Genomic DNA, 25,724 nt, shown 5'->3' with positions numbered 1-25,724 from the left:
CCATTGACTTTACTAGTCTTAAATTGGGAACAGAACCAGTACAAACCATCATATTGTGGATGTACTGGTAGGGGTAATTAGATTGCCCCTGGGTCTGTTTTTTGAGGGGGCACTGTGCAGTCCCCCCTCGTCGAGTTTCTGGCTGGTGGCAGTGGTTACCACGCAAAATATTCCACCAGAATATTTCCTATGGGATTTTCCCATTCATTTTAAACGCACCACTTTTTTGGTGCAATGTTAAAGATACCGCTGGGTTATTTATTTAATATTTATTCCCCGGTTGGGTCTTTTTGCCAGGACTCGGTTTTAAAATGGCGTTTGTGTTCGCCTCTGTAACTCCAACCCAAGTCGAGCCCTTTGTTCCACTTTTGGCGGGCTTTTGCACAGAAGCCTCCAAAAGTGGTGCCACTCTGTCTGGGTCTACAGGATGTGTGGGAGGGGGGTTTAGGCACCCTGGACTGAGTTGCCTCGGCAACTCAAGTCGCACTTTTGTGTGATTGGCCCAGTGGTGAGCTGCCCGGCTCACCACTTAGCATGTTTGAGTGACAGCTAGGACTGATGAATGGGGCTTTTCTGCATAAAAGCAGGGCTTTGGGGACTCGAACTTCAGAAGTCGCCACAGGACCTAAAGAATCCGAAGAGGGGGAAGCTGAGCCGACCTGCAATGACGACACCACCGGTGGAGCCCTGCTGAACCGCCTCACCACTTCCCGACGACAGAGAAGATCTTCATCCTGGACAGTCTTCTTCTCCAGCATGGGGTCTGGCATGGATTCACATGCTCATGAATATTCCCCATCGTCAGGCCGGGAATCCTCGGTAAAGAAAAAAATCAGTATCAGTTTCGTTTCTGATCTCTCTTTCTTAGTAGTAACCAATCACTGGTCCCTGGGTCATACTGCCCCCAGCCAATGACTGCCCTCTCCCTAAGCCCCGCCTCTGGCAGCCATCCTCAGATTTTTACCGCACATTCAAGTGTTGGGAGTCCTCGTGCTGTAGCTCTCGAGCTTTTGCTGTGTTTTCGTGCTTTTTTCAGGAGATTTTTCTCATTTTTCGGTTAAATAGAGCCTCAAGCTCCACCGTTTCTACATCCGATCAACGGGGATCCGTTTCTGAGTTTTCTACGCCCCTCAAGGGTGAAGATTTCGTCGAGTTACGCTTTTGGAGGATTCCAGAAGTTCTGAGGCCTACCCCGGACATTGCCCAGGAGAAAGGAAGCTCGACGCCCGGGAAGCTGTTCAGGACCTGCCCTGGATGCCAGCTTCAGAATGTTTTCAAGGAGGACGAGCATTCGTTATGCCTCTACTGTCTCCATGAGGACAAGACGCACACAGAGAAGGACTGTGCATTTTGTGGGAACATGTCGGAGCGGACCATGAAGGATCGCCACCTCCGTCTCGCCAACTGGCTGGAAGGGAAGAGCCCGTCAGGCGAGAAGAAGAAAAAGAAGTCTGAGCGGTCTTCTAAGTCCTGTGAGGGTGCCCCGGCGACGGGGGCCCAACAAAAGGCTAAGCACCGCGAGACCGGGAGCGCCGAACGGTCGGGCTCCGTGGCTGCCAGGCAGGGCGCATCCTCCCCGGCGCCATCAACCACGAGCCAACGCTCTGGCTCGGGTAAAAGGAAGTCCGAGAACCCGGCGAAGCTTCTGGAGAGGCCACGGTCGATCTTGAAGATTCTGGTAGAGGGGGAGCGAGGCTCGGACCCTCCCCTCAACGTGAAGGCCCCAAGCGTACAGAAGGTGACGATGGCCTTAATTCACCCTGCTAAGACCTCGATTGAGGATGTCGCCGCGGCCCTGGCTCAGCCTGTGGAGGCTACACCAGTCGAGGCGACTTCAGGACCCAGAGTCTCCCTGCCACTGCGGAGGGAGTCGTCTTTCAGGCCCATTGAGAAGACCCCCACGAAGTCCTCGTTGGAAAAGGTGGGGGAGGGGCTGGTGGCCATCGTGGATACGGACACGACCTCTGAAGAAGAGCTCATCGAAGTCGTGAAAGAGGCCCAGCCCATCGGGAGGGATCCCGACGAGAGCGATGGTGTCGCCGACGAGGCTCCTCAAGAGCCCTCACGCCCGTCTTTTCCGGTGCCGCAGGACACTTCGGCGGCCATTTTGTCAGCGATTCAGTCCTTATGCTCGGAAATAAGGACAAGGTTGCCCCTCCCCCCGACGGAGGTACCTGAGCCAGACCCGACGGGGGAACCGGAGCCAGGACCTTCGGAAAGTCCACCGCATAAGAGGAGGATGCATCCTACGCCACCTCTCCCACCTCTGCGGACTGCTCTGCCTTCCCCCGGTCTTCTACCCACGGGGATGATAGAGGCACGGACACGGCTATGATGGGTACAGATGATGACGGAGGCGACGACGGGACGTGTCCCCCGTCGCCCCCTGCTCGGGCGTCCCCGCCCAACGAGATTGGATCCTTTCATGCCATGATTTCCAGGGCATCCGAGCTCTTCCAGCTCTGCCCAGAAGAGAAGAAGGAAGGGTTCCTTTACCAACGGCGCGAGGCTAAAAGGAAGACGGTCCTCGCCGTACCGCTTCTTGATGACATCTGGGATGAGGGGCTCGCCCTCCTCAAAAACCCTGCCACGGCGCCGGCAAAGAGGGACCGGTACGAGAAGTAGTACCGGGTCCCCGACGCTGCCCCTTTGTGCCTTCGGCCGCAACCTACCACGGATTCGGTCGTCTCGGCGGCAAAGAAGTAGAAAGCTGGGGGGGCATCGGCCTCGACATCAACTTCCCCGCCGGACGGCGAGGGCAGGAAGCTGGACACTATGGGACGACGGATCATCTCATCCGCAGTGACGACTATCAAGGCAGCCAACGCCCTGGCTATCGTAACCCGCTACGACAGAGAGTTGTTGTTCAAAATCGCCCCTCTGTTGGACTTCCTTCCGGATGCCAAAAGGGCTGAGGCCCTTGAAATCCTACAGGAAGGTGAGATTGCTTTGGACCACGCCATCAAGGTGGCAACGGACATCGCCGACACCGGTTTCCGTCAGTTGGGCAACGGCGTTTGCTTGAGACGACGAGGATGGCTCAAGGCACGGATTTCCGCCAGGACGTACAAACCAAGGTTTTGGACATGCCCTTCGACGGGAACAACCTGTTTGGGAAGGCAGTTGATGAGTGCTCAAACAACGACGGCCGTCCTTTCGGAGCTCCGGAGGCAGACAAGGTGCCTCCAAGTGATCCAGCAGCGGCTCCTCCACGTACCGCCAAGCGGCAAGATCTTCGTCCCAGGAAGCCTACAGGGGACGCGGCAAGTCAGGTGGTGCCCGTCGTCGACAGGGAGGTCAAGGAGGCAAGGCGGCCTCCAAACAAGATTGAACCGACCGTGGGGTCGGGCCCCCGCCGAAGCACCCCAGTGGGAGGCCGGCTGGCGAGCTTAGTCAGCGTGTGGGAGTCCATCTCCACCGACCGTTGGGTGCTGGACGCCCTGGCCCAAGGGCACGCCCCCGAGTTTCAGAAGAAGTGCCCTCGCGTTCCACCCGTGGCCAGGAAGGAAAATCACGTCCCTCAACTACTGTGCTCGATGCTCAAGAAGGGTGCCATCGAGCTCGTCCCAAAGAGGCTTCGGGGCTCCGGAGTTTACTCAAGGTACTTCCTCGTAAAAAAGAAGACAGGAGGATGGCGCCCCATCCTGGACCTGCGACGACTGAACAAGTACATCAAGGCACAGAAGTTCCGTATGGTCACCCTCCAGCACGTGCTGGGACAGCTGGAGGAGGGCGATTTCCTGTCGTCGTTGGACTTGGAGGATGTGTACTTCCACATCCCCATTCTAAAAAGACACCGAAAGTTCCTCAGGTTCGTGGTCCAAGGACAGCACTACCAGTTCAAGGCCCTCCCGTTCGGATTGAAGTCGTCACCCAGGGTGTTCACCAAGTGCCTCGCAACGGTGGCGGCGCGGCTGCACCTACAGGGGATCCACCTCTACCCCTACCTCGACGACTGGCTCATCCAGGCAAGGACAAGGGAGCTCACCGTGGAGCACACTGCAAAGACCGTCCAGCTGCTCACGGACCTGGGATTCTCCATCAACTTTCCAAAATCCCACCTGGTTCCGTCACAAGTCGCCCTGTTTCTGGCCTCGCCGTTGGAGGAAAGCACCAGGACCATTCTGGGCAAGGTGCTGCGTCTGCAGGCCATGGACAAGATCTATCAAGTCCCTCCTCCGAATGATGTCCTCCTGCATTTATCTGCTGCGCCTTTGCAGGCTTTAGATGCGCCCCTTACAAGAGTTCCTCGACGACCGCTGGGTCCAGTCGACGGGCAGCTTCGAGGACAGGATCCCTCTCAACGAGATGTTCCGTCAGGCGATCCGGTGGTGGGGTACCCGCTCCCATCTGCCAGCGGGCACGGACTTTCAGACCACAGCTCACCAGGTGACTTTGACGACGGACGCCTCCCTGGAAGGTTGGGGGAGCGCACTCCGGAGATCTTCACGCGAGAGGCCTTTGGCTCCTGGAGGAGAAGTCACTCTACATCAACATCTTGGAGCTCCGCGCAGTGTTCTGGGCCCTCAGGTCCTTTCTTCCGTCCCTCAAGGGCAAGGTGGTGAGGATCTTCACCGACAACACCACCACGATGTTCTACATCCGGAAGCAGGGCGGAACCAGGTCCCCGGCCCTATCCAAGGAAGCCCAGGATCTGTGGCATTGGGCCGTCGCCCAAGGGATGTTTCTGGTGCCTCTTCATCTGGCAGGAATAAAAAACACGATCGCCGACTCACTCAGCAGGGAGCTGCGCTCGTGCCACGATGTGGGAACTAAGCCAGGATCAAGTGGATCGACTCTTCCGACGATGGGGCGAACCCCAAATCGATCTCTTCACGACGGCGACGAATTCCAAGTGCCGGAGGTTCGCCAGCAGGTTCCCCCAGCCGAGGAGCATGGGCGATGCTTTCTCGTTCCCCTGGGACGGCCTATTTCTTTATGCGTTCCCTCCGCTGCTGTTGCTGCTCCGGCTCATCAACCAGCTCAAGAGGTCCCGGTGCAGGATGATCCTCGTCGCACCGGCGTGGCCGAGACAGATCTGGTTCCCGGACCTTCTGGGCTTGTCAACGTCCACACCAGTCAAGCTGCTGACGGACGCAGACCTTCTCTCCAGAGAAGGAGGCGCCATTCTTCACCACAACCCGGAGTCGCTGAACTTGCAGGCCTGGCTCCTGCAGCACTAGAGTTTGGAGGGTACGACATCCCGGCCGACTGCAGAGAGGTTCTTGCAAAGGCCAGGGCGTCCTCAACTCTCAAGTGCTACGGACATAAATGGAAGAGGTTCTCTGTCTGGTGCCGTGCACAGAAGATTAACCCTCTGCGGATTACGGCCCTTCAAGTACTGCCGTACCTACTGTCGCTGGCCAAAGCTGGACTGGCTCACGCCTCCATCAAAATACATCTGGCTGCAATCTCCCGATATACCAGGACTACGGGACGGGCGTCCTTGTGGTCTCATCGCCTGGTGAAAGAATTCATGAAGGGACTATTCCGATCATTCCCGCCGGTGAAGGCTCCTGCTCCGGCGTGGGAGCTTAATGTGGTGCTGACCAGGCTCATGGGGGGCCCCATTCGAGCCTATGCATTAAGCGCCTTTGAAGTTCCTGTCATGGAAGACCGCTTTCCTCGTGGCCATCGCCTCTGCACGACGAGTGGGAGAGATCCAGGCCCTATCTTGCAAGCCTCCATATTTGACTTTTCATGACACGAGGATGGTGCTAAGGACGCACCCCTCCTTTATGCCCAAGGTGCTGTCGGACTTCCACCTCAACGAGCCCTTGGTGTTGCCAGTGTTCTTCCCGTCGCCTTCGTCGCCGGCCGAGAGGACTTTGCACTCGCTGGATGTAGCTAGAGCGCTGAAGTTCTACGTGGACCACACAAAGAGTTTTCGGAAGACGTCACAGCTCCTTGTGAACTTTGGGAGTGTGAATCAAGGGAAGGCTCTCTCGAAGACTTCCATTTCCAGATGGCTCTCCGGCTGCATCATGCACTGTCACCGGTTGGCAAACCGACCGCTGCCCGGCCGTTCGAGAGCCCATTCGACCAGAGCAATCGCTGCTACCACGGCGTTCCTGTCTGGTGTGCCCCTGCTGGACATCTGCAGGGCTGCGACGTGGAGGTCGACGCACACCTTCACAAGATTCTACTGCGTCGATCGGGACTCCAGGGAGGAGTCCAGGGTCGGCCAAGCAGTGCTGCGCAACCTGTTTGCCTAAGGTGAGCCTGGTGAGGAGGTAAGAGATGCTTAATGTTGAGTTGTTGTATTGCTTAATGTTGAGCATGTTGCCACCTCCCGTGGTTGTGCATGTGTGTACTGCTATGTATTCTCTTATTCATGAGCATGTGAATCCATGCCAGACCCATGCCTGAGAACAACATTACAGGTAAGTAACTTGTTCCTTCCTTTGAACTGGTGGGGTTAACCAATGCGCCCTCTTTTCGCCTTCCTGGATCGTCTCGTGGTCGAATCGCCTGTGCCAAGCACCCCGGCGGCCGGATAGCCACGCTTCACCACTACCGCGAATAAAAGGGTAGTACCTTTTAACCGAGAAACTCTGCGGCTGGTTTCTTCCCTGGCAGTGCAACGCCCTCCAGCTTTCCTCTACGTCGAGATCTTCTCTTTCCCTGGAGGAAGCACCGACTTGCACCCGCTGCCAGAAACAACTGCCCCCGCTGAAGCTTTCTCACCATTTCAGGTACTGTGTCCCGCCTGGTCTCCCTTGCAACAGACTGTTCAAGGTGTCCCGTAAATCCTTGACTCTCTATTCTGGGGTGACCTGAGACCTGTTAACTAACTTTTCTGAACTGATCCAACTCTTTTTGAACTATCTATAAAGACTTTTAAAGTATAATTCAAGTGTGTGATCTTGGGCACATTCTGCCTTGCTCTCTCCAAGAGTGGGCCTGGCCTATGAACTTTCTTGCTCTACAGTAGACTCTGCCTTTCTTGACTTGCTGTGGTTCTTTCAAAAGTGTTTGTATTGTGTGCTTTTCTAATTCTGCCTTTTCCCCTCCCTTTTTAAATAATTATTGGAGTGCAATCTTGGTTAAGCGCTCACCTCGGTATTTGATAATAAGTGGTGTTCTTTTCTTAAGACTTGTTGAATAATTAATCAGGGAGGTGTATATATTTCTAATGACTGTGTTTGAACTTGCTTGACATATTGGTGCCAGTGATTTTGTACAAGTGTGTTTTTAAATAATTATATACTTTTATACCAAAGCTCTGGATAGTGTTTGCTTGTACCACTGTATTTTTGTACCTAATGTGTATACTCTATATACTGCCTAACTCTTCTTGAGAGAAGTCTGACTGCTCAGCCACAGCTACCAGGTAAATCTGGGTGATACAGACTGCTACCAATTGGGTTTACTGCCAACACCTGTAGTCCTAAGCCTTTTGCAGTGGTCCCTAAGGGAACTGCACATGTTTCTGCCTAACAGCAGGCAGATTTAGAAAGAGGCTGTTGCAGTAGTCCAGACTAGAGAGAACCAGGGCTTTGGAGACAGTGAGCTTCTGGGGGAATTGAGAAAAGGAAGAATGCCTCCGAGGATGTGCAGCTGGTAGTGGGACTTCTTGGAGACATCCGCAATGTGAGGAGAGAAGGAGAGGTTGGAGTTGAAGATGACACTAAGGTTTTTTGCCTTGCCGGAAGGTGCAGGAGAGGGCCTAAGGAGGGCGACCAGAGTGAAAGCGGGAAAGTGGGAGCAGGGGTCTCAATGAGAAGGATCTCAGTCTTACTGGCGTTCAGGCAGAGATCGTTAGAGGCACACCATTCCTGAATCGCGGATAGACCGTCGGGAATGAGCGTGAGCGGAGAGCAGGCTGAGTGGAGCCTAATGGAGAGCTGAGTGTTATCCGCATAACACTGAAAGTTAGGAGAGAAGGTAGGGTGAGGTGGGCCAGATATGCCAAGTAAAGGTTGGAGAGATTAGAACCCTGGGGAATCCTGCATGTGAAGAGAGAGGTGGTAGAGAGAAAGGGCCCGAGTTGGACCTGGGAAGGTCAATCCGAGACGAAGGAGGTCAACCAGGCTAGGGCCTGATCCGTGATGCCCAGGTTGACACAGAGACGATTAATCAGGGTGGCGCGGTTGACCTTGTCGAAAGATCAAGGAGAATGAGGACAGAAGGAAGGCTAGAATCGAGATTTGAGAGCAGGTCTTCATAGGTGTTCAGGAGAGCCGTTGCCGTTCTTCTTGCTGCTTTAAAGTGTGTGAAGAGAAATCCAAGGGAAGGGATCACCCTCTGGAACAAGGAACTCTTATGTTGGAGTTATGTATTTTTTCAGTTTTGAAAAGTGAAGTAAAACAGGATCCTCAGGCACATCAGGTAGGTTCCAGCAAGTTACTTTATTCCAGTTACATTTAGGTTACATTAAAATGACTCTGAGAAACACTGGCTTCCATCACCCACAGAGGTATTTAGGGAGAGAGAGAGAGAGAGAGAGGGAGCGGAGGCAGGAATTGGGTAGGTTGAGGAAAAGGATGTTGTAGTAGTCCAGCCTGGAGAGGACCAGAGCTCTGGAGACATTGAGTTTCTGGGGTAAGGTGAGGAAAGGGAGAATGCCTCTGAGGAGGTGCAGCTGAAAGTGGGTCTTCTTGGCATGGTCTGTGATGTGAGGAGAGAGAAGAGTCAAAGATCACACCAAGGTTTTTTGCCTCAAAGGATGATTAGGGGAGGGGGCCCATGGAGGGTGGCAAGAGTGTCGGAGGGAATGAGGGAGATGGAGCCCCAATGAGAAGGATCTCGGTCTTGCTGGCATTAAGAAAGAGATTGTTAGCAGTGCACCATGCCTGAATAGCAGACACAGTCCGGAATGAGAGGAAGAGGAGGAGGGAAGCTTGAAGGAGAGTTGCGTGTCGTTCTCATAACACAGAAATTAGGAGAGAAGGCATATAAGAAAGCCCTTGTAGAGAAGCACACTAGGCAGGCAAGCTTAACAATGTATTGGAAATACATCTCCTAAAGAGGTCCTGAGAAAGACATATTGGGACTAGCACAAGGCTGTGCTGATCAAGGGAAGGAGGGAAAACCTGTCAGGAGAGTATACCAGGTATCCTAACAAGATAAAGACAAAGCACCAAGTTGTTCTGTGCATCAGTTGTGTTGTTGATCAATAGAAACTCAAGATACTGATCCGTTTTGAATATACAAAAGAGTGAAGAGAGATCCAGGGCATAAGTATCACCCTCTGGAACAAGGAACTCTTGTGTTGGAGTTACTTATTTCTTCCTTTTTGAAAAGTGAAGTAAAACAGGATCCTCAGCTACATCAGGTGGGTTGCAGCAAGTTACTTTATTCCACTTACATTTAGGTTACATTAAGAAGACTCTGTGAGAACCACTGGCTCCCATCACCCATGCAGGGCTCTCCAATTGCCTCACAAAAGAACCTTAAAAACAAGCATCCTCTCACTCACACCATAACATTCTCTGTCACACCCAACATTCTCTCTGACATCACAGGGTTCCTGCATCCACCCCCAAGCACTATACAACACAAATGTATACACCACTCAAGGCCTAAGATGTTACCCTTTCCACCTTGGATTTAATTTTGTTAGAGTGTGAGGTCCAGAACAGTACTTTACACACAGGACGGTTTTGCTTGGACGTTCTGACATTGACAGACCCTTAGTTTTGGTTTTAGATCGGGAAACCCCTCTTACAGCAGGGACAGAGAGGCATTCCCCACCCAGCTTTCATTTTAATAAGTCTTTGAACAAAACATGACTCACTTGGGTCTAAGTCTCGTTCCTGGCTCCTCCCAGTGCCCTACATACAGACATTTCCACTCTGTCTGTGGTTTTGTGAGTTGAGCTCAGAGGGATCACCAAAGTTCCTACTTGTACCGCAGTGATTGCAAACTTATTTTTTGTGGCAGATTTAGATTTTTTCTGCGTGTTTTCCTCCTTACATTCTTTCACCAGATTGTGATAATGTTGGGTACTTTTCTCCACTTTTCATTAAGAACATTTCCTGATGGTGCATCCCATGGACTGGCCTGTTAAGTATTGATTTTCTTGCATGTAACCGGATGTCTGCGGGGGAAGAATGATGAAAAATGAGGGCCAACCCCCATATTTCCAGGTGTGCATCACTTAGCTGGTGACTTCCCACGAAACCCAGGGCTTGCAGGAGCTCCAATGGTGCCTTTGGCACACCACCTAGGACGTAGATCTGCCTCAATAGGCCAACCTTGTTCTCTACTCCCTACCTCTTTCATTTTGGGTCGACTATGAGCTAAAAAATGGGGGGGGTGAAGGAGAGCGAAGAAGGGGGGCAAAGGAGAGGGTGAAATAAGCAGAGAGGAACCGAAAAAGTGTGGAAGATGTGTTCAAAGATATAAAGGATGGACAAGCCAGTGTCACTGCGCTGAAACAGATTTGGATACCATTAATCAGTTTGTTTCCCATGAGTAGCTTTATCCAAGGAAGTTGGAGTTTAAATGTTAATGTTCTAGTGTGGATCCTTTCAACCTTTATTACTTATGGGGAAAATGACTGTCTATAAATCTATAATTTTCATGTTTTTTGTTTCTGCAGCCAAAAAGGTATTTCTATAATTTAAAATCGCCTGGTGTTCGACCATCAAATCCAAGGCCTGTTACCATGAAACATCACCCCACACCGCTACAGCAGGAGCCAAGAAAAATTAGTTACAGTCGTATACCAGAGAGTGAGATGGAAAGTACAGCCTCTGCACCAAATTCCCCGCGGACCCCATTGACACCACCTCCGGCATCCGCTGCCTCCAGTACTGCTGATCTTTGTAGTGTGTTTGACTCTGATCCTTCAAGTCCTTTTCACACAAGTAAGTGACATGTGGGCAAAAATAGTTGTAAACGTATACTTTTGTTTTTCTCGTCATCCTACTCTCTCATCTGCACAGCAACACACTCCAGCCCTTAAAATGTATTTGTAAAATATTGGTCTTTTTCAGTTCTACCTGAATCGGCCATGCCTTGTTGCACGCAGGCCCTACTCGTTAAATAGACTGTTACCAGCGACCACACCTTTTTCCTGTTTTTTCTGATTTTATGAAAGCTCAGAAAGCATCTCTTTGCCATTGCCTCCACTCTTTGTCCTCAAAGTGTCTTGTCACCTCCCTTCAGCAACTGTCGGGGGAGTGGGATTTATCTTTTTCTGATGAGACATAACTTCATTTTTTACTATCTCCCCCCTCCCTTCACTGTACCTTGTCACACACTCCAGAAAGTAATTTGATAGTGTTTTATACAGAGATTTTATAGAGCTTTCACAATATAATAATCATGGTAGGCATAAAGTGTAAACAAAGTGTCTGGATTGGTTCCCTTCCTGGGAAAGTAATCTTATGCAATAAAGAAAATCATACAACAAAGCCTTTGGTGGAGTGTCCTAGTAGTAGCTCCCCTTTTTGTCTATTTTCCTTCTTTGTCTTGAGCTTGCTGGTCTGTGGATAGTGGTAAAAAAAAAATATTTTACTTCTATTCTTATTTCCACAATCTTTCTCCCTTTCATTCCTAATGCTCTCTCCTGTTACCACCAATGATCTTTATAATCCTTTCCCCAGTCTTGATTCTCTGTCACCTTTTTCACCCGATCAATTGCTATTTTCACAGCTCTTCCTTCTGCCTCTCTCCCTCTTCTCCACTTCAGGCACATTTATCACCCCTCTGAGTATCCCCTTTTTATCACCCATCTATGGTTCGGTCACTCACTCTTACTCTTTCTCGCTCATCCTTACTCTCACGCTCCCCTTCAACTATTTGGGTAAAGTCAACTCTTTTCAATAATCTCCTACAGTTCACAATTGTCTCTTGTCCCCCTGTGGGCTCTAACCTATCTGACAACACTTTTTTGGCCACTGCTACCCACTTAAGAATAGTTTCTGCTCTCTTTGCTCCTCTGTTAAGTCTCCGGTCTCACCCCCAGCTCCCACATGTCCCAGTCCTCTGGACCTCTCTTCCATCCTTCTGGGCTCTGCTCCAACTCTGTCCTCCTGCCACCCCCTGGTACTACTCCAGCTGTCTCCAGAAAGCTCCCAACTCCACTCTCCGATCGCCACGTACTACTCCAAACACCTTCCTTCTCATCCTCTCTCAGGTGAAAGGGGTTAAGTGTGTCAGTTGGAATGGGGTTTGATGGTTTGAAGCCACCCCTTTGGGTGGATTACAGCACTGATGTGAGACTTGGAATTGGCTTGTACCTACCCTGGGTGTTGGTCTCTGCCTTCAACACCATGGTCATGCCTTCCAGCCTCTCTATGGGTAAAGGAAAGTCGGGCATGTCTCTTCAGGCAACTGGTCTAGGGATTGGCTCGTGGGCCCTCACCCGGGAATAGCTTTGTGTTCTGATGTTGGAATAGGGGCTGGCTAGTGCCTGCTCTTGCGAGGTCCTTTCTCGGATTGCCACGACCTAACCCTGTCCCCGGGTTGGATTTCTGACTCTTGTTAAGGATTTCAATGAGGGGACACACACCTTGGTCTCGGCCTTGTATGCAGCGCATGACTGAAATGCTCATCTTTTTATATTCTATAGATTCAATATTGAGATGGTACACCACTCATATCACACACCCTTTTGAAATACCCCGGGTCACCATGGACCATGAACCAGGCTGGTTGGTAAAATACAATATTTATTTATTTTCAAATTTAAAATAAATCATACACTTTTTAATATGGGGCAGCAATCACCAATGGGGTGATAATTGCAATGAGAATGTGAGCAATAAACTGGATTTAACCTTCTAGTGGAACATATACACAGCACAGCGGAATAGGAGCACTTATTGATTTAGGAAAGATGGCACCGAAGTTAGAATTTCCCCCTGCAATGTTCTCTCAACCCACCAATAATCCACTCTGAGTGGATAAACAGAAGCAGAAGGTAATCAGGAATAAGAAACAGGGAATAGAATCCGAATCTGACCTTCCCTCCCCAAATAAGCGAGAAAAACGGATTGTAAACCCCTTGCAATATTATGAAATGACACTCGGAAATGGACAAATAAATAATGAATATGTGTTAAAAACCTCGAAACAAATATAATTCCTCACTAAAGCAACAATGCAAAGACACTAATAATCACAAAGAATGGATTAACAAGAGCATACAGTTTGAAAATGAGTGGAAAGTTTAAAACAGATTACAGCAAAATGACACATTGGAAACTTTGCAATTTTTCGATTCCTGTCTGAAACTACCCAAACGGTGTTCAATAAAAATGAGTGAAATACACTGATTTGGTTGGGGGATAGAGGTATATCCCAGGGGTATTCTAGAAGTGAAACTAGGTCTCTAGCTGGCAAATTGGGTGAGTTATGCAAGATATAAAAAGGTGCGCTTTGAGTAAAATGGAGCTGTGAAATAGGAAAGGAAATCAGTTGTGACAAGAACAGTTTTACTTTACACTACAGTATTCAGGCTAGGCCACCAAAGATCGACACAGTAAGAGCAAGGGTGGATTCGCGGCTTCAACCGTGTCACCCCAGCGCACAACCCTGGCGGAAACCAGTCAGATCACTTTTATTATGACTAATGGCTTAGGAATTACACAAGCCCAAATTACTAAAGAGATGGCTCTAGCACTAATAATCAAGGACAGGGTTGCAAGAATGAGTCTGACCGTTTCAACAAGTTATCAGGATAAGGATAGGATGACTTAGAGAGTAGGATCAAGACAAGACAAGGTATACGATGGGTTTCTATGGGGTGGCGATTATACTCACAGTCCACTTTTTAGTTTTGGGATTTTTGGAAAGTCAACGGTTCTAGTCACTACACGGCCGTGCGCCTGGCAAACAACTGGGCAGTTCTGGCCACCGGATGGCGCCCTCGGATGTTATGATATGATATGATATATGGGATTTGTAATGCGCCTATACACAAGTGTTTCAATTTATATGTCCAAATGCGAGTTCAATTAGTTTGACCAGTGCTATCGTCCATCTCGTTTTCTCACCGGAAATCAGTCTATTCCACAGATCATCTGGTTGGAAGATCCAAAGATTTTCAACCAGCGATGGGAGGTATATGTTTCAATTTGCATTGGTTTTTGCACATTCAATCATGAGGTGTTTTAATGTTTCAACGGATGATTCCTTTTTACATAGGCGACATCTCTTTTCAGTTGTGGTTCCTCGAATTGTTATAATCTCAAGGGGCAAGAGAAGGTTAAGTGTGGCCTTCATCGCACAGATTCTCATCATCTTGTCTGGAAATTTTTGGCAGTAGTTCAGCGGTTTTCTCAATTTGTTAAATGTGGATGGCAAATGGTTTAGAAGTCTGTTTCCCACCGCTTTCTCGATTGTCAGGATCCAGTCCATCTCTTCCATTTTTCTTTTAATTCGCTATGAATTTTCCTTCAAGTCTATTTCTGTGCATGCTATTTGAGTTAGGTCGGCCTTTCTGGCCTTTACCCATTTCTGCAGAGCCTCAAATTTGCCTGTTTCAATTTCTTCCTTCATGGTGTTGAAAATGGGTAATGTATCCGACATGATTATTCTCCGGTATAATCTCATTGCACTTTGGTCTACCATTGATGCTAATGATACCAAACCCAGCTCTCTCCTTATGGCGGGCATGGCAGTTGATTTCGGTAGACCCAAAAGTGTTTTCCAAACATATCCCTCTAGTTTACTCCAGAGATGGCGTGGGATGTACAAAGAAACTTCCATTCCATATGTCGGCGCTGGAATGACTTTTGTCTTATAGAAGGTTATCGCTGGTATTAACGAAAACTTTCCAAACTTGGAGTCAACAGCTCTAGTCTGGGTGGTTAGACGTCTCGCTTTTTCCCACAGTTGATTTTGTGCAATCATATCTGTTCTTGAACTATCCATCTGAACCCCCAGATATTTGATGTTTTTAACACTTTCAATTTTGGTATTGTCGAGAAACCAGTTTGGTTTTTTCGTTGATTTGCTGATTACTTTTTCAATTACCAGAATTTTAGTCTTTGTTTTGTTTATCTCCAGGTGGTTTACAGCAATATACTCCTCCAGGTTTACCAACTTTCTTTGGAGCCCTACTTTGGTCTGATCTATTAAAATCACGTCATCAGCGTAGAGAAGCCGTGGAATCTCCATTTTCCCAATTTTCGGAGGAAACAATCTTATTTTACTTTCTGAGCGCTGATAATCTCCTAAAAAGGCTATGAACAAGGCCGGGGCCAAAGGACACCCCTGCTTGACACCTCTATTCACCGCTATTTCCTCTGATAGGGTGCATTGGTAGTTTAATTTCACTCTGATTTTCGTATGCGAGTGTAGGGCTTTTATAGGGTCGAGTATTTTTTTGGGACAGTTCCAACCTTGAAGTTTCAACCAAAGTCTGTTCCGATCAATCTTATCAAAAGCTTTCGACAGGTTAACGAATGCCAAATAGACCTTTGGTGCACCTTCTTTTACTTTGGTTTTCAAGATGTTAATTAACATTAAGTTAATTGTTGTACAACCATTTTTTTGAAAGCCCGTTTGAAGATGATCTTTTGATGGGCTGTCTTTTTCCCAAATTCTGAAATGTTCAAGCAGATGGGTTGCATAGATTTTCACTATTATGTCCAATAAAGCTATTCGTCTATAGCTCTCAGTTTCGCTTCTTGCTCCCTTTTTTATAAATAGGGACTATCACCGCTTTCTGCCATGATTCGGGGATCATTTTCGTTCTACCACATTCAGCAAAAATCTTGCAAATTGTTTCCGACCATTTCTTTGGGAACATTTTTAGGTCCACGTTGGTCAAGCCGTCTGGGCCTGGGGCTCTCGATGTTTTGAGTTTTCTTATGGATACTTCAATGTTTTCTGCATTCGACAGATCTTCCCAGGGTGTGTTTGAAACCTGATTACTCATTGATGGATCACAGTTTGGGCCTTCAAATTCCGTCGTAACGTAGCTGATCCACCTTTCCTCGGCCACGGCATTGCACTGGGCTGAGCTTTGGAAGCTCGTCTTTCCTTTTATCAGGGTCCAAAATTTGCTGGATTTTTTTGTTTGTAATTTGCTCAGCATGTTCTCTGCATCATTTTGATATTGCACGGCCCTGTGTTATTTCCGCCAGTTGTTATAGCTTTTCCTTTCCAGTTGCCATTTTTCCCAATCCTCAGTTGCCTTTGATTACTTGGCTATTCTTTTTAGTCAACGGCCCACTATTCTTTTCGCAACCAAGTTTTTATCATAGGTGTGATTAGAATGTTCTGGTTTCTTCAGTTTGTTCTTGCCCGCTACTTGAAATGACAGTAATAGCGGCAGATAATTCGGTCTGTCCTTCGTTGCGTTCAGCACATTGCTATTTACCCTCTGCTCCCAGACCCGTTTGATTAACACAATGTCTTGTTCTGTCATCCGTAGCCGGGTCTGTTGGAGATTTGTTTCAATAGCTAGGTCGTATACACTTGATTTTTCTCTGCTTGTTTGCCACGTGCATATCAGTAGATTATGATCACTATGTACGGTTTTCTGAACCTTGAAGCCTGTCATGCCTTGTATCATCCCATTAGAGACAAAAAAATAATCGAGGGTTGCTTTTGAGAAGTCACGCTCCCATGTCGGAATGTTTGTAGGATTGGGAAACAGCATGGCGACATTTTGAATGTTTCTTGGGCCAATAACTTCATTCCAAGCCTTGCCTCTCTCGTCGGTAAGTTCTACGCCTCCCCGTAATCTGGCAGGTCGTTGCTGGTCGAAAAGTGGAACTGAACATTTGGCATTGAAATCCCTGCAGATAATGAGCTAAATTTTTTGAAATTCGACATTTAGCTGGTCTATCATTGTGCTCATATGGTGGCAGAATGTTTTTATCGACATTCGCTGCGGATTGCAATAGCAATTTGCTATAGCCAAGGGGTTACAGACACCATTTTGATTCTTATTGTTACGCTCACCTGCTTCCCACGGGGGCGTCGACCGGAACTGGTCCGCTGTTATTTCCACCAGCGTGACGTGTAGCGCCGAGATGACTGAGTGGACTGGCCCGCTCAGCCTAGTTTGTCTGGCTCGCAAAAATATTTTTCTGCAAAGGAGAAGAGGAATTAACCACCCGTGGAATTGAGTGTCAACCCACCTTCCCCACTCCCGTTGTCTTCCCACAGATCACTCTTGATGTCCCCTCCTTAGTCTCACCTGATGGTTTGGAAGGATGAGCTCTCCATCCTGCGTCGACCGCAGGGGCGCGTTGATGACCAGTTACTTCACTGGCTTAGAGAAATTGGTGAGTTGACTCTAAAGTCCAATTGTTCATAAGAGTTCAAATGTCTGCTCTTCACTCTGTCCGATTCCTTGCAGGTTGCCGATTAATCCACTCGAAGATTTCCAAATGGCACTCGGTAAGATTCAGGTAAGTCTATTGTGGTTTTCCCCTTAGGGGCCGGGGTACGGCGATGAAGCAGAGTTGACTGTGCCGACCCGAGATGAGGTGAGACCCCCGTGGTAAATCAGGTAAGTTTTGTGGGGGGTAACTGGTATTGTCTTTGCTTTCTCCCCTTAGGGGCCGGGGTACGGCGATGAAGCAGAGTTGACTGCGCCGACCCGAGATGAGGTGAGTACCTCCCGTGGTAAATCAGGTAAGTCCTTGGGGGTAGCTTGTATAGCCTTAGAGAGTCCCCTTGCTCACCTTGCTGTCTTTGTCTCCTTAGGTGTCGGAGGGCGGCCGCGAGATGGAGAGAGCGTGATGGAATGCTGAAGTACCGCCAAGCAGGTGAGTTAAGCGCGGCGCCGTAGGAATGCGAAGCAATGCTTCAAAGACTTCTGTCTTTCAGTACCGTGGCGAAATGGATCAGGATTCAGGTAAGGATTAAAGTTAAAACTCCTGTTCTAACCTTTATCCTTCTTTTCTTCTTGTTTCAGGAGTCCCAGGTCTGAAGCGGGCGTGGCTGAAGACTGGAGCTGCTGAAAACACGGTGAGCGTTACGCTGCAGCAAGCAGAATAACACGAAGCACGTGTGACTGTCCGGGCGTGGTTTAAATAGCCTTGGAAGAAGATCCAGGTAAGTATTCTTCCACAGCCCCACCCAAGTAACAAAATAGTCCCTTCTAAGCCTCATTTGGCTTGAGTCTTCATGCAGCATGGTCTGCCTCAGGTGAGTATGCAGCATGGTCTGCTTCAGGTAAGTTATCAATAATGAGCCTGGCGCCCATGGCGCCAGGACTGACTTTATCTTGATGAGCCTGGCGCCAGGACTGTACCCAAACAGCCCCTAACTGGGGCTTTTGGGCATGCTCCAAGTGGCATGATGCCTGCTTCCGGGGCTGCTGGGCCTGGTCTGGTCTTCCGGGGGCAGGCATCATGACACTTATCATTTGAATGGGCCTGAGAGGTCAAAATGACAAACATTTCATATGACTCTTTCCACTTTGTGGGTTCACTCAGGCCCGTTCCTGTTTTAATTGCGGTTAACAGACCCGATGATGGTCTACCTAGCAGGCCTTTCATGGCTGGTGATATCGTCGCAGTGAAACCGTCAAGAGCAGGTTGGTTCAATAACCAGGTCTCTTGGAGACAAACTATGTCGAAGAGGCCCAAATTGACATCTCCAGCTGTCGTCAGATGAGCATGCCCTCTCGTATTCCATGAGCCCAGAATAAAATTTTCCTTGGCGGATTGCTCGATACCTCTCTTGCAGATGTTGTTGTCGAGCCGGGCTAACCCTGATCGTTGCTATTTGCCGGTGTTTGGGTTCCAATTTGACATTAGCCACTTCCAGGGGCCTTTGGGTTGTCTTGAGTCTTCTGATTTTTCTTGATTGTATACATATGAGTTCTTCTTGTTCTCCCTGTGTTTAAGATCTGATTCCACATGTGAAGGGTACTGCTGCTGTTACCTCTCTTTGCACCCTTGACACCTTCCGTCTCGAAAGAAACTGCTCCTTGTTTCTGGGATTTTGCCTTCGGTTGTTTTTCACGCCGTCCGTCTTTGTCGCCTCACACCGACGATTCTCCACCCCATCATTCCGGTGCGATCTTCTGCTCGAATCTTCCCAATCTGGGGCTCTGTACCATCGATTTTGACGGTACAGATCCTCAGTTTTAGATCGGTAGTGGATTTGGGGTTTCTTCCTTTCTTGTTTTGCATCTTCAACATCTTTTCTGTCAAAATTTCTTTTTATTTCCGTGAGACGAAAGCCAATTTGTTCGATTTCTTCGTAAGCGGACTCGTCTATATATTTGATGCCTGCAGATTTCAGGTGTAAGAACGCTTTTGCCTTCTTTTCCCTATGATATGGTTCCACAAGCGCGAAGTCCTCCGTTCTGAGTTTTTTCAGAGTTCTCATTTTCCGTGTTATTTGCAGAACGGTTGGTCTATTTAATATTAGGACATTTTTATCTATTTCCATTTGCTCCAATTTGAATACTCGTGTTTCGTCTTTTACTTTTTCTTTTCAATGATTCTCCACTTCACCTCTTTCAGCTCCATAATTCCACAAGCTTTTTCGTTTATCTGCCTCATTTCGTTCTAATCGGAAATTCGGTGAACTCCTTCTTTCTCTGCCCTCCTCTTTTGTCCTGCTTTTCCTCAACATATGAGTGTAGTTTAGCATCGAACCGGGCCTCGTCGGAATCCGGCAGAGTTGGACCTCTCTTGTTTCTCCGGACAGTTCCCTCTTTAGCCACTTTATCCATGTCGCTATGATAATGATCTTGGTCCTCAATCCTCGTCTTTTCAAAACCTTTATTTCGAAGCTCATTTGTCTCCTTTCTCTCCATTTCTGAATGTAGAGATATATTCATTAAGTCCGAACAACCTAGTAATTCTTCCGCTTTCCTTGGTGACCTGGGTATAATATTTTCCTCAGGGCGTATCGTTTGATCAAGTTGGTTGAATTTATCAGTGGCGCTCCCTGACCACCAGCTCTCGCGTCAGATTTAATCGACGTATCGATAAGGTTCTTGGAGTTGGACTTTCGATCTGGGGCGTTATGAGCTGCGGGTTGTTTGTTTTCACAGGTTGACTTCCTTCGGTTGACCCTTGTGGCAAGGGTGGAATACTTTTACCATTTCCCTTTGTCCACACCTGGGCCTCTTGAACCGTTACCTCCGCAGCAGGTGATACAGACAATAAAATTCTGTTTTGTGTCTCCATATTTTCGATCTGTTTTTCTAGGGCTTCAATTTTTCTTTCCCAGACTGTTTTCTGGTTGAACGCTTTGTGTTCACTTGCTGTTATGTAGCTTTCCACATTGGCCAATTTCCCCATTATATTTGATAGGATTGCTGTGTTGTCATGCACATTTTCTTTTATCGCTTCGTATAATTTACAGAAGGGTGCTAGCACGAATGTCATCGCTGACATGATGGCTATCATGTCTGGTTTTTTGTTTGGCGATTCATTTTGCATAGCAACTGCAATGTCACTGTTGTCTCTTTTTTGGCGAAACTGGTATTTTTTCAGATCGCATCGAGGGTACTGATGCGTCCAGAGCCGAGCGTTCCACTGGAGATCTTATATTATGGTCAGGGTTAGCCTGGTTTCTTGAAAGGCCGTTTTTTGCATAGGAGTTATCCCAATTGGCTTTTAACTCAACTCCTTTCATGGTCGGCGTAGACATCAACTGACCCATGGACAGATGAGGCTTTGTCCATGCCAGACGCGACTCTCTTTCCGGCTGAGTGAGGGACCCACGATTCAGCTCTCGGGGGTAATTGTTCAGACTTTTCCCTCTCCTCCTCCTGTTCATCAACCAGTATCTCAGTCTCCTCAATGGTCACTGGAACCCCATTTGGAGCCTTTTGGGACTCGGCATTTAGAGCCATACTTCTCGAAAGGCTTTTTCGGATCGGCACCGTTATAGTCAGGTTCCCTGCCACAGTTGGCTTTTCTATAACCTTAGACTGATCTTTAGTAGATGTACTCTTTTTTTTTTCAGAGGGCTGGCATCTTCCCCCCCTTGCTTGTCAGTTGTTACTTTTGGCGTAACAGTTTTTCTCTGCTTTTGAGCTAGCTGTATTTCGGTTGCTATTTCAAGCATTTCCACATCCGATACTTCAGTCTCTATACTCTGTTTCCTTTTATGTTGTTGTGTAAAGAAAGCCTTTAGAGGGCATGACAAAAGTGGACTCGGCAACCCTTTGGGTGTTTGCCCCCGTCTTCTGATGATTTTTTTCGCTTTCAAATCCCCCACAGAAAGTTTGTTGGGGACTCTCAAGTTTACCATATTTTTAGCCCCTTGTTGCCTTGCTTTGGCCGAGGTGTTGCTTTTGTTTCTCTTTTTTATTTTCACAACAGTACCAGTTTTAAATTGCTCTGTCAGTCTCCTTATTCGAGTCCTCCGGCTCTTCCTCTGTTTGTTTTTCACTTTCAAGACAGTCTTCATCTGATTCCTCATCATTACTTGGCTTAGCGTCCATCTCTTTATTACTCTCTATCACTAATGTCTATGGAGGGCATAGAGGCCCTTGGTAGACTTTTACCCAGCCCCCGGTTTAATTAATCGCTTTCCCGCTGTGTCTCATGGAGCATTACTTGAATGGTAAACATGTTTGGTGCTGTTTCACTTTCTTCCGGCCTACCCAGAGGCTTAGGCTGGGCTTCCACTTCCGTGCCGAACTGCGAAGTCGACCCCTCTCTTGCCAAATACTGTTCAGATACCACAAGTGTTTCAGAAACTGTTTCTAAATCTGTTGTCCCCCGTACATCCCTGTTGCTCGGGTCCCGTGCCTGGCAGGCCGTTTAACTATTTCTGACTGGATTCTCACCTCCGTCCCACTCCTCGATTACTTCCAAGTGGGCGCTTTCTTTGTATCCACTGCAGGCAAGCCGCTTTGAGTCGGGCGGGCGCCGTGCTACGACCGCGCCCGGACGAACTCCACTCACTTTATCCGGTGACGGCAGACTGCTACCTGCTGGATGTAGAGCGGCCGGGGAGAGCGGGCGCATGCCTTCTCGAGCTCCCCCCGCCTCCTCCTCTCGGGCGGGTTGCTCCTCTCGCTCTTCCGCCGACGCCATGACTTTCAACGATGGTACGTGCTCCCGCTCCTTCAGATAAGGCGTTGTTTTCTTTTCTGTTTCTTTTGCCGAGTCCATTTACTAACGCCTGTGGGCATGTTGAGCCCGGAGCTATAAATAGAAGTCCGACATCGAAGGTGTCAGAGGCGGTCTCTGTGCTGAGTAGGATTTACTCCTCCTCCTGTCGGTTGATCCCGGGGCCGTTGCCCCCTCCAGCTTTGTTGGTTTAGTCAGCGGAGCATTTCTCAGGAGTGGTCTCAACGATGATTTCAGGGGTTTTACGATTTTCAGAGGTCGAACCCCCGGCTCCATACGGCTGCGGCTTCGCGTCTGCAGCGGACTGCTGCAGACTGGCTCTCCAGCTCAGGCTCTCCAACTCCGCTCACCGCTCCGCGGTGTATTGAGGTACTTACAGGGACCTCCTGCAAAACAACGCGGATGGGCTGCACACTGCTGCAGACTGGCTCTCCACCTCAGGCTCTCCAACTCCGCTCACCGCTCTGCAGTGTATTGAGGCACTTATAGGAACCTCCTGCAAAGCAACGTGGATGGGCTGCACACTGCTGCAGACTGGCTCTACACCTCAGGCTCTCCAACTCCGCTCACCGCTTCGCGGTGTATTGAGGTACTTATAGGAACCTCCTGCAAAACAATAATATTCTGTATATCTTGCTGTAATATTTGTATATCCTGTTGTAACATTGTAACTCATGCCGAAGGTATAACTGTAACTTACATGCAAGTTTGCCCAGATACCCTCGGGTTTGGTGCGCCATATAAATCATAAAAGAAACTCTGTATGAATGAAAGGGAATGCAAGTCCTTGCAGTTCTTTGGAGTTAAACATTTACATCAAAGAGTGGTCGTGTGTACCTAAATGTGTTTCTATTTTGAAGCTTGAACCATTTAACATCCAGAACAAGTATTGAATAAGCATAACCCAAGCAAGTAGGTGAATACTTTCTATAGTAAAACCATCCCTATCCTATTGAAATATAACCACCTGTACTTTGAAGTTGTTACTCTGATACAAGGGTGACAAGGTTATTCAAAGCTGGAAGAGTGGCAAAACAGATTCCGTGTATCTGATGGAACCAAGCAGGTGTGAATAAAGCGGGGGCAGGGAGCTGGGTGCCTGTAAGAAGATTAGGTCAACAATCTGTAATGCTGAGACTGTTGAAGCTGAGAGAGAAGCTGTCTGGGAGCAAAGGCAGATTATATTGGTGGCAGTAAAATGCATAGAAGAGGTCAAAGAGTCTTGTCTTTGAAATTACCTAACTATCATAAAGTACCAAGTTGAAGCAGAACTAACAGAACTGTGATTGTCTATAATACTGGCAGAATGTTGTTTAAAAGTGGTTAAAGCAGTGGCATACTGTGGAGCAAAGGAGCTTGCCTCCGCAGTGTCAGTAGTAGAAAGGGTTTGTCAAGAAGAAAGCAACACCCCAAAAAGAAGCATCCTGACAAATTATACAAAAGACGCTGCAGAGGTTATAAACATATGGACAGTTGTTGAAGTAGACGTGGTCCTTTTATCTTTGAACTATGTCAAGTCCATACTGGAAGGAGAATATTCAGGGTTATGTGGCAAATCCGACTGGCTTCCCCCCAGGAACTTGGTCTGGCACCCTTCTCATGTGGCATGGGGAAGGAAGGCGTTCTCTGATCTGACCCTGGGCGTGGTGCACTGTGGGAGGATCACATGGGGGAGGTGGGTTCCGACCAGAAAGACGTGTAGAACCCCTTTTTAAACTTGTAACACTGCCCTTTTTATGACCTTTTGCCATTTTAAAGAAGTAGGAAAAAGACATTTCTCTAAAATGAACTGCATGTACCAGAATCCATAGTGGACTGTGACGAATAATATGGCTAAGAAGGCATGCAGGAGCCAAGGACAGGCAGACCGTCATAATACCTTTTGGCAAGGTCAGGCAATTAGCCCTAAGGGCCTGTACCTGAAGCCAGTTAACCCACCTGAGGGGCATAACAGGCTGGAGCAGCAGCTGGAAGGTCAGAAGAAGCAGAGCACAAGGCTGGCAGTTCACTAGGAAGTGTGACCACAGAAGGGATGCCGGAGTAGAGGAAGAGCAGATTTCAACTGCAGGCTCTGATGAGTTGGTCTTGTGCTCACAAACCCTTTTGGGTTGTGGCATCATTGGAAGAGACTGGGATCAAACAGGCAATCTTTCCAGGTGTACCTAATGGTGTGCAGTTATAATGTCGACTGCAAAAAGTAAAAAAAAAAAATGTCGAAAAAAAAGTCGAAAAAAAATTGAATGTGTTTTTTTTAAATTTGTATATTTTTTTGGTTTTAGCTATAAAAAATAAACGGCGGGTTGGGGGAAACCTCCCCCCATTAAAATTAAAAAAATGTAAAAAAGTAAAAGAAATTAGACATTTTTTTAAAAAATATTATTTTTTTCGACATTTTTGTTTTCAACATTTTCACTATAAACCGTGACCTAATTGCGGTGAATGCAGAGCTGAAGTCGTGCATCAACCCAAAGCCTGTGTGCAGAAGCAAGCCGAGGGAAGCTGGAGAGAGGGACACCCGTGCAGCAGAGGGTTGTGGGTCCCAAGAGTGCCTGTAGCAGTAGTAGCAGAAGAAATCAAGCCATGAAGCAGAAGCAGCCTGCATCCGCTATAATTGTGGAGTCGGTAAAGGGAAGCTCCGTACTCCAAATCATTAGGAATACCTTGCTGGTAATTGTAGCCAGCTTCATTTATACTTGCGTAAACACATAAAAGCAATTAAAAGTTGTTCGCCGAAGTGGGAAGTCATTCTAGCAAGGGAATTGTAACACACGCTTCTCTTAACAAAGCTGAAGTACCCGCGTGTAGAGAAAGAATCTCTTTTCTCCATTGTTAAATGTAACCTGTTGTTGGTCACATGTCTCCTAATAAAGAGGAGAATGTTGCCGGTAAACCTTATGAAGCAGAACTTGAATTTCCTGCAATGTTACAAGTCCATTTAACATCAGAAGAGGTGGCGCATGAAACTGTTTTTCCCAAATACTTTTGAAACAAAACGCTGACCGAAAGGAGGGAACGCCCATCTTTTGAAATGATAGTTCAATATCAAAACAAAATCAGGTGCACCTAATTTCGTTTCTATTAAGAAACATGCTTCTTGTAACTGTTAGGCAGAAACCTGTGCAGTTCCCTTGGGGAACACTGCAAAAAAGATTAAGACTACAGGAGTAAGCAGTAAACCCAATTGGTAGCTGTGGCTGAGCAGTCAGACCTCTCTCAAGAAGAGTAGGGCAGTATGTAGAGTATACACAATAGGGCCATAACACAGTAGAACAAACAAACACTGACCATAGCTGTGTATAAAAAGTATATAATTATTTATTTAAAACACACTTTATGGCATATACTAGCACTCTCAATCAAAAGCAAGTTAAAACACAGTCAGGTAAAGTATACACACCTTCCTTAATAGCTATCAGACAAGTCAGGAATAAAACACTACTATTTGTTTGAACAGATGTGAGGGCTTTACCAAGATGGCACTCTGATAATGTAGTTAAAGGGAGAGAAAAAGACAGAGGATAAAGGATAACACAGTTCCCAACAGTTTTACGAATTCAGAGCAAGGGGAGAAAGGCAGGTTATACTGTATAGCCAAAGTTCATAGGTCAGGCCCACTTTAAATGGAGAAAGTGAAATGTGCCCAGGATCACATGGTTTAAAGTGCACTTAAAGTCATTGCAGAGTGTTCAAAAGAGGTTGGTTTGATTCAAAATATATAGTTAGAAGGCCTGGAGCCAATCCAGTTTAGAAGCCAGGGATTTA

The 25,724-nt window shown here is 47.7% G+C and overlaps 1 protein-coding gene across 1 annotated transcript in view; it reads left to right on the top strand.

Annotated features, from left to right (window-relative positions):
* The window catches only part of SOS1 (SOS Ras/Rac guanine nucleotide exchange factor 1), a 2,649,334-nt gene that overhangs the window by 2,348,250 nt on the left and 275,360 nt on the right, over positions 1–25,724 (top strand). Inside the window, exon 20 of the mRNA XM_069606702.1 lies at positions 10,547–10,814. Within this exon, the coding sequence (XP_069462803.1) occupies positions 10,547–10,814 (268 nt within the window). The remainder of the gene's footprint in view (positions 1–10,546; positions 10,815–25,724) is intronic.

Source organism: Ambystoma mexicanum, chromosome 4p (assembly GCF_040938575.1).
Source record: "Ambystoma mexicanum isolate Mex_15411 chromosome 4p, UKY_AmexF1_1, whole genome shotgun sequence".
Lineage (NCBI taxonomy): Eukaryota > Metazoa > Chordata > Amphibia > Caudata > Ambystomatidae > Ambystoma > Ambystoma mexicanum.
Note: the sequence above shows the minus strand (reverse complement) of the source record. Positions and strands in the feature narration are given on the sequence as shown.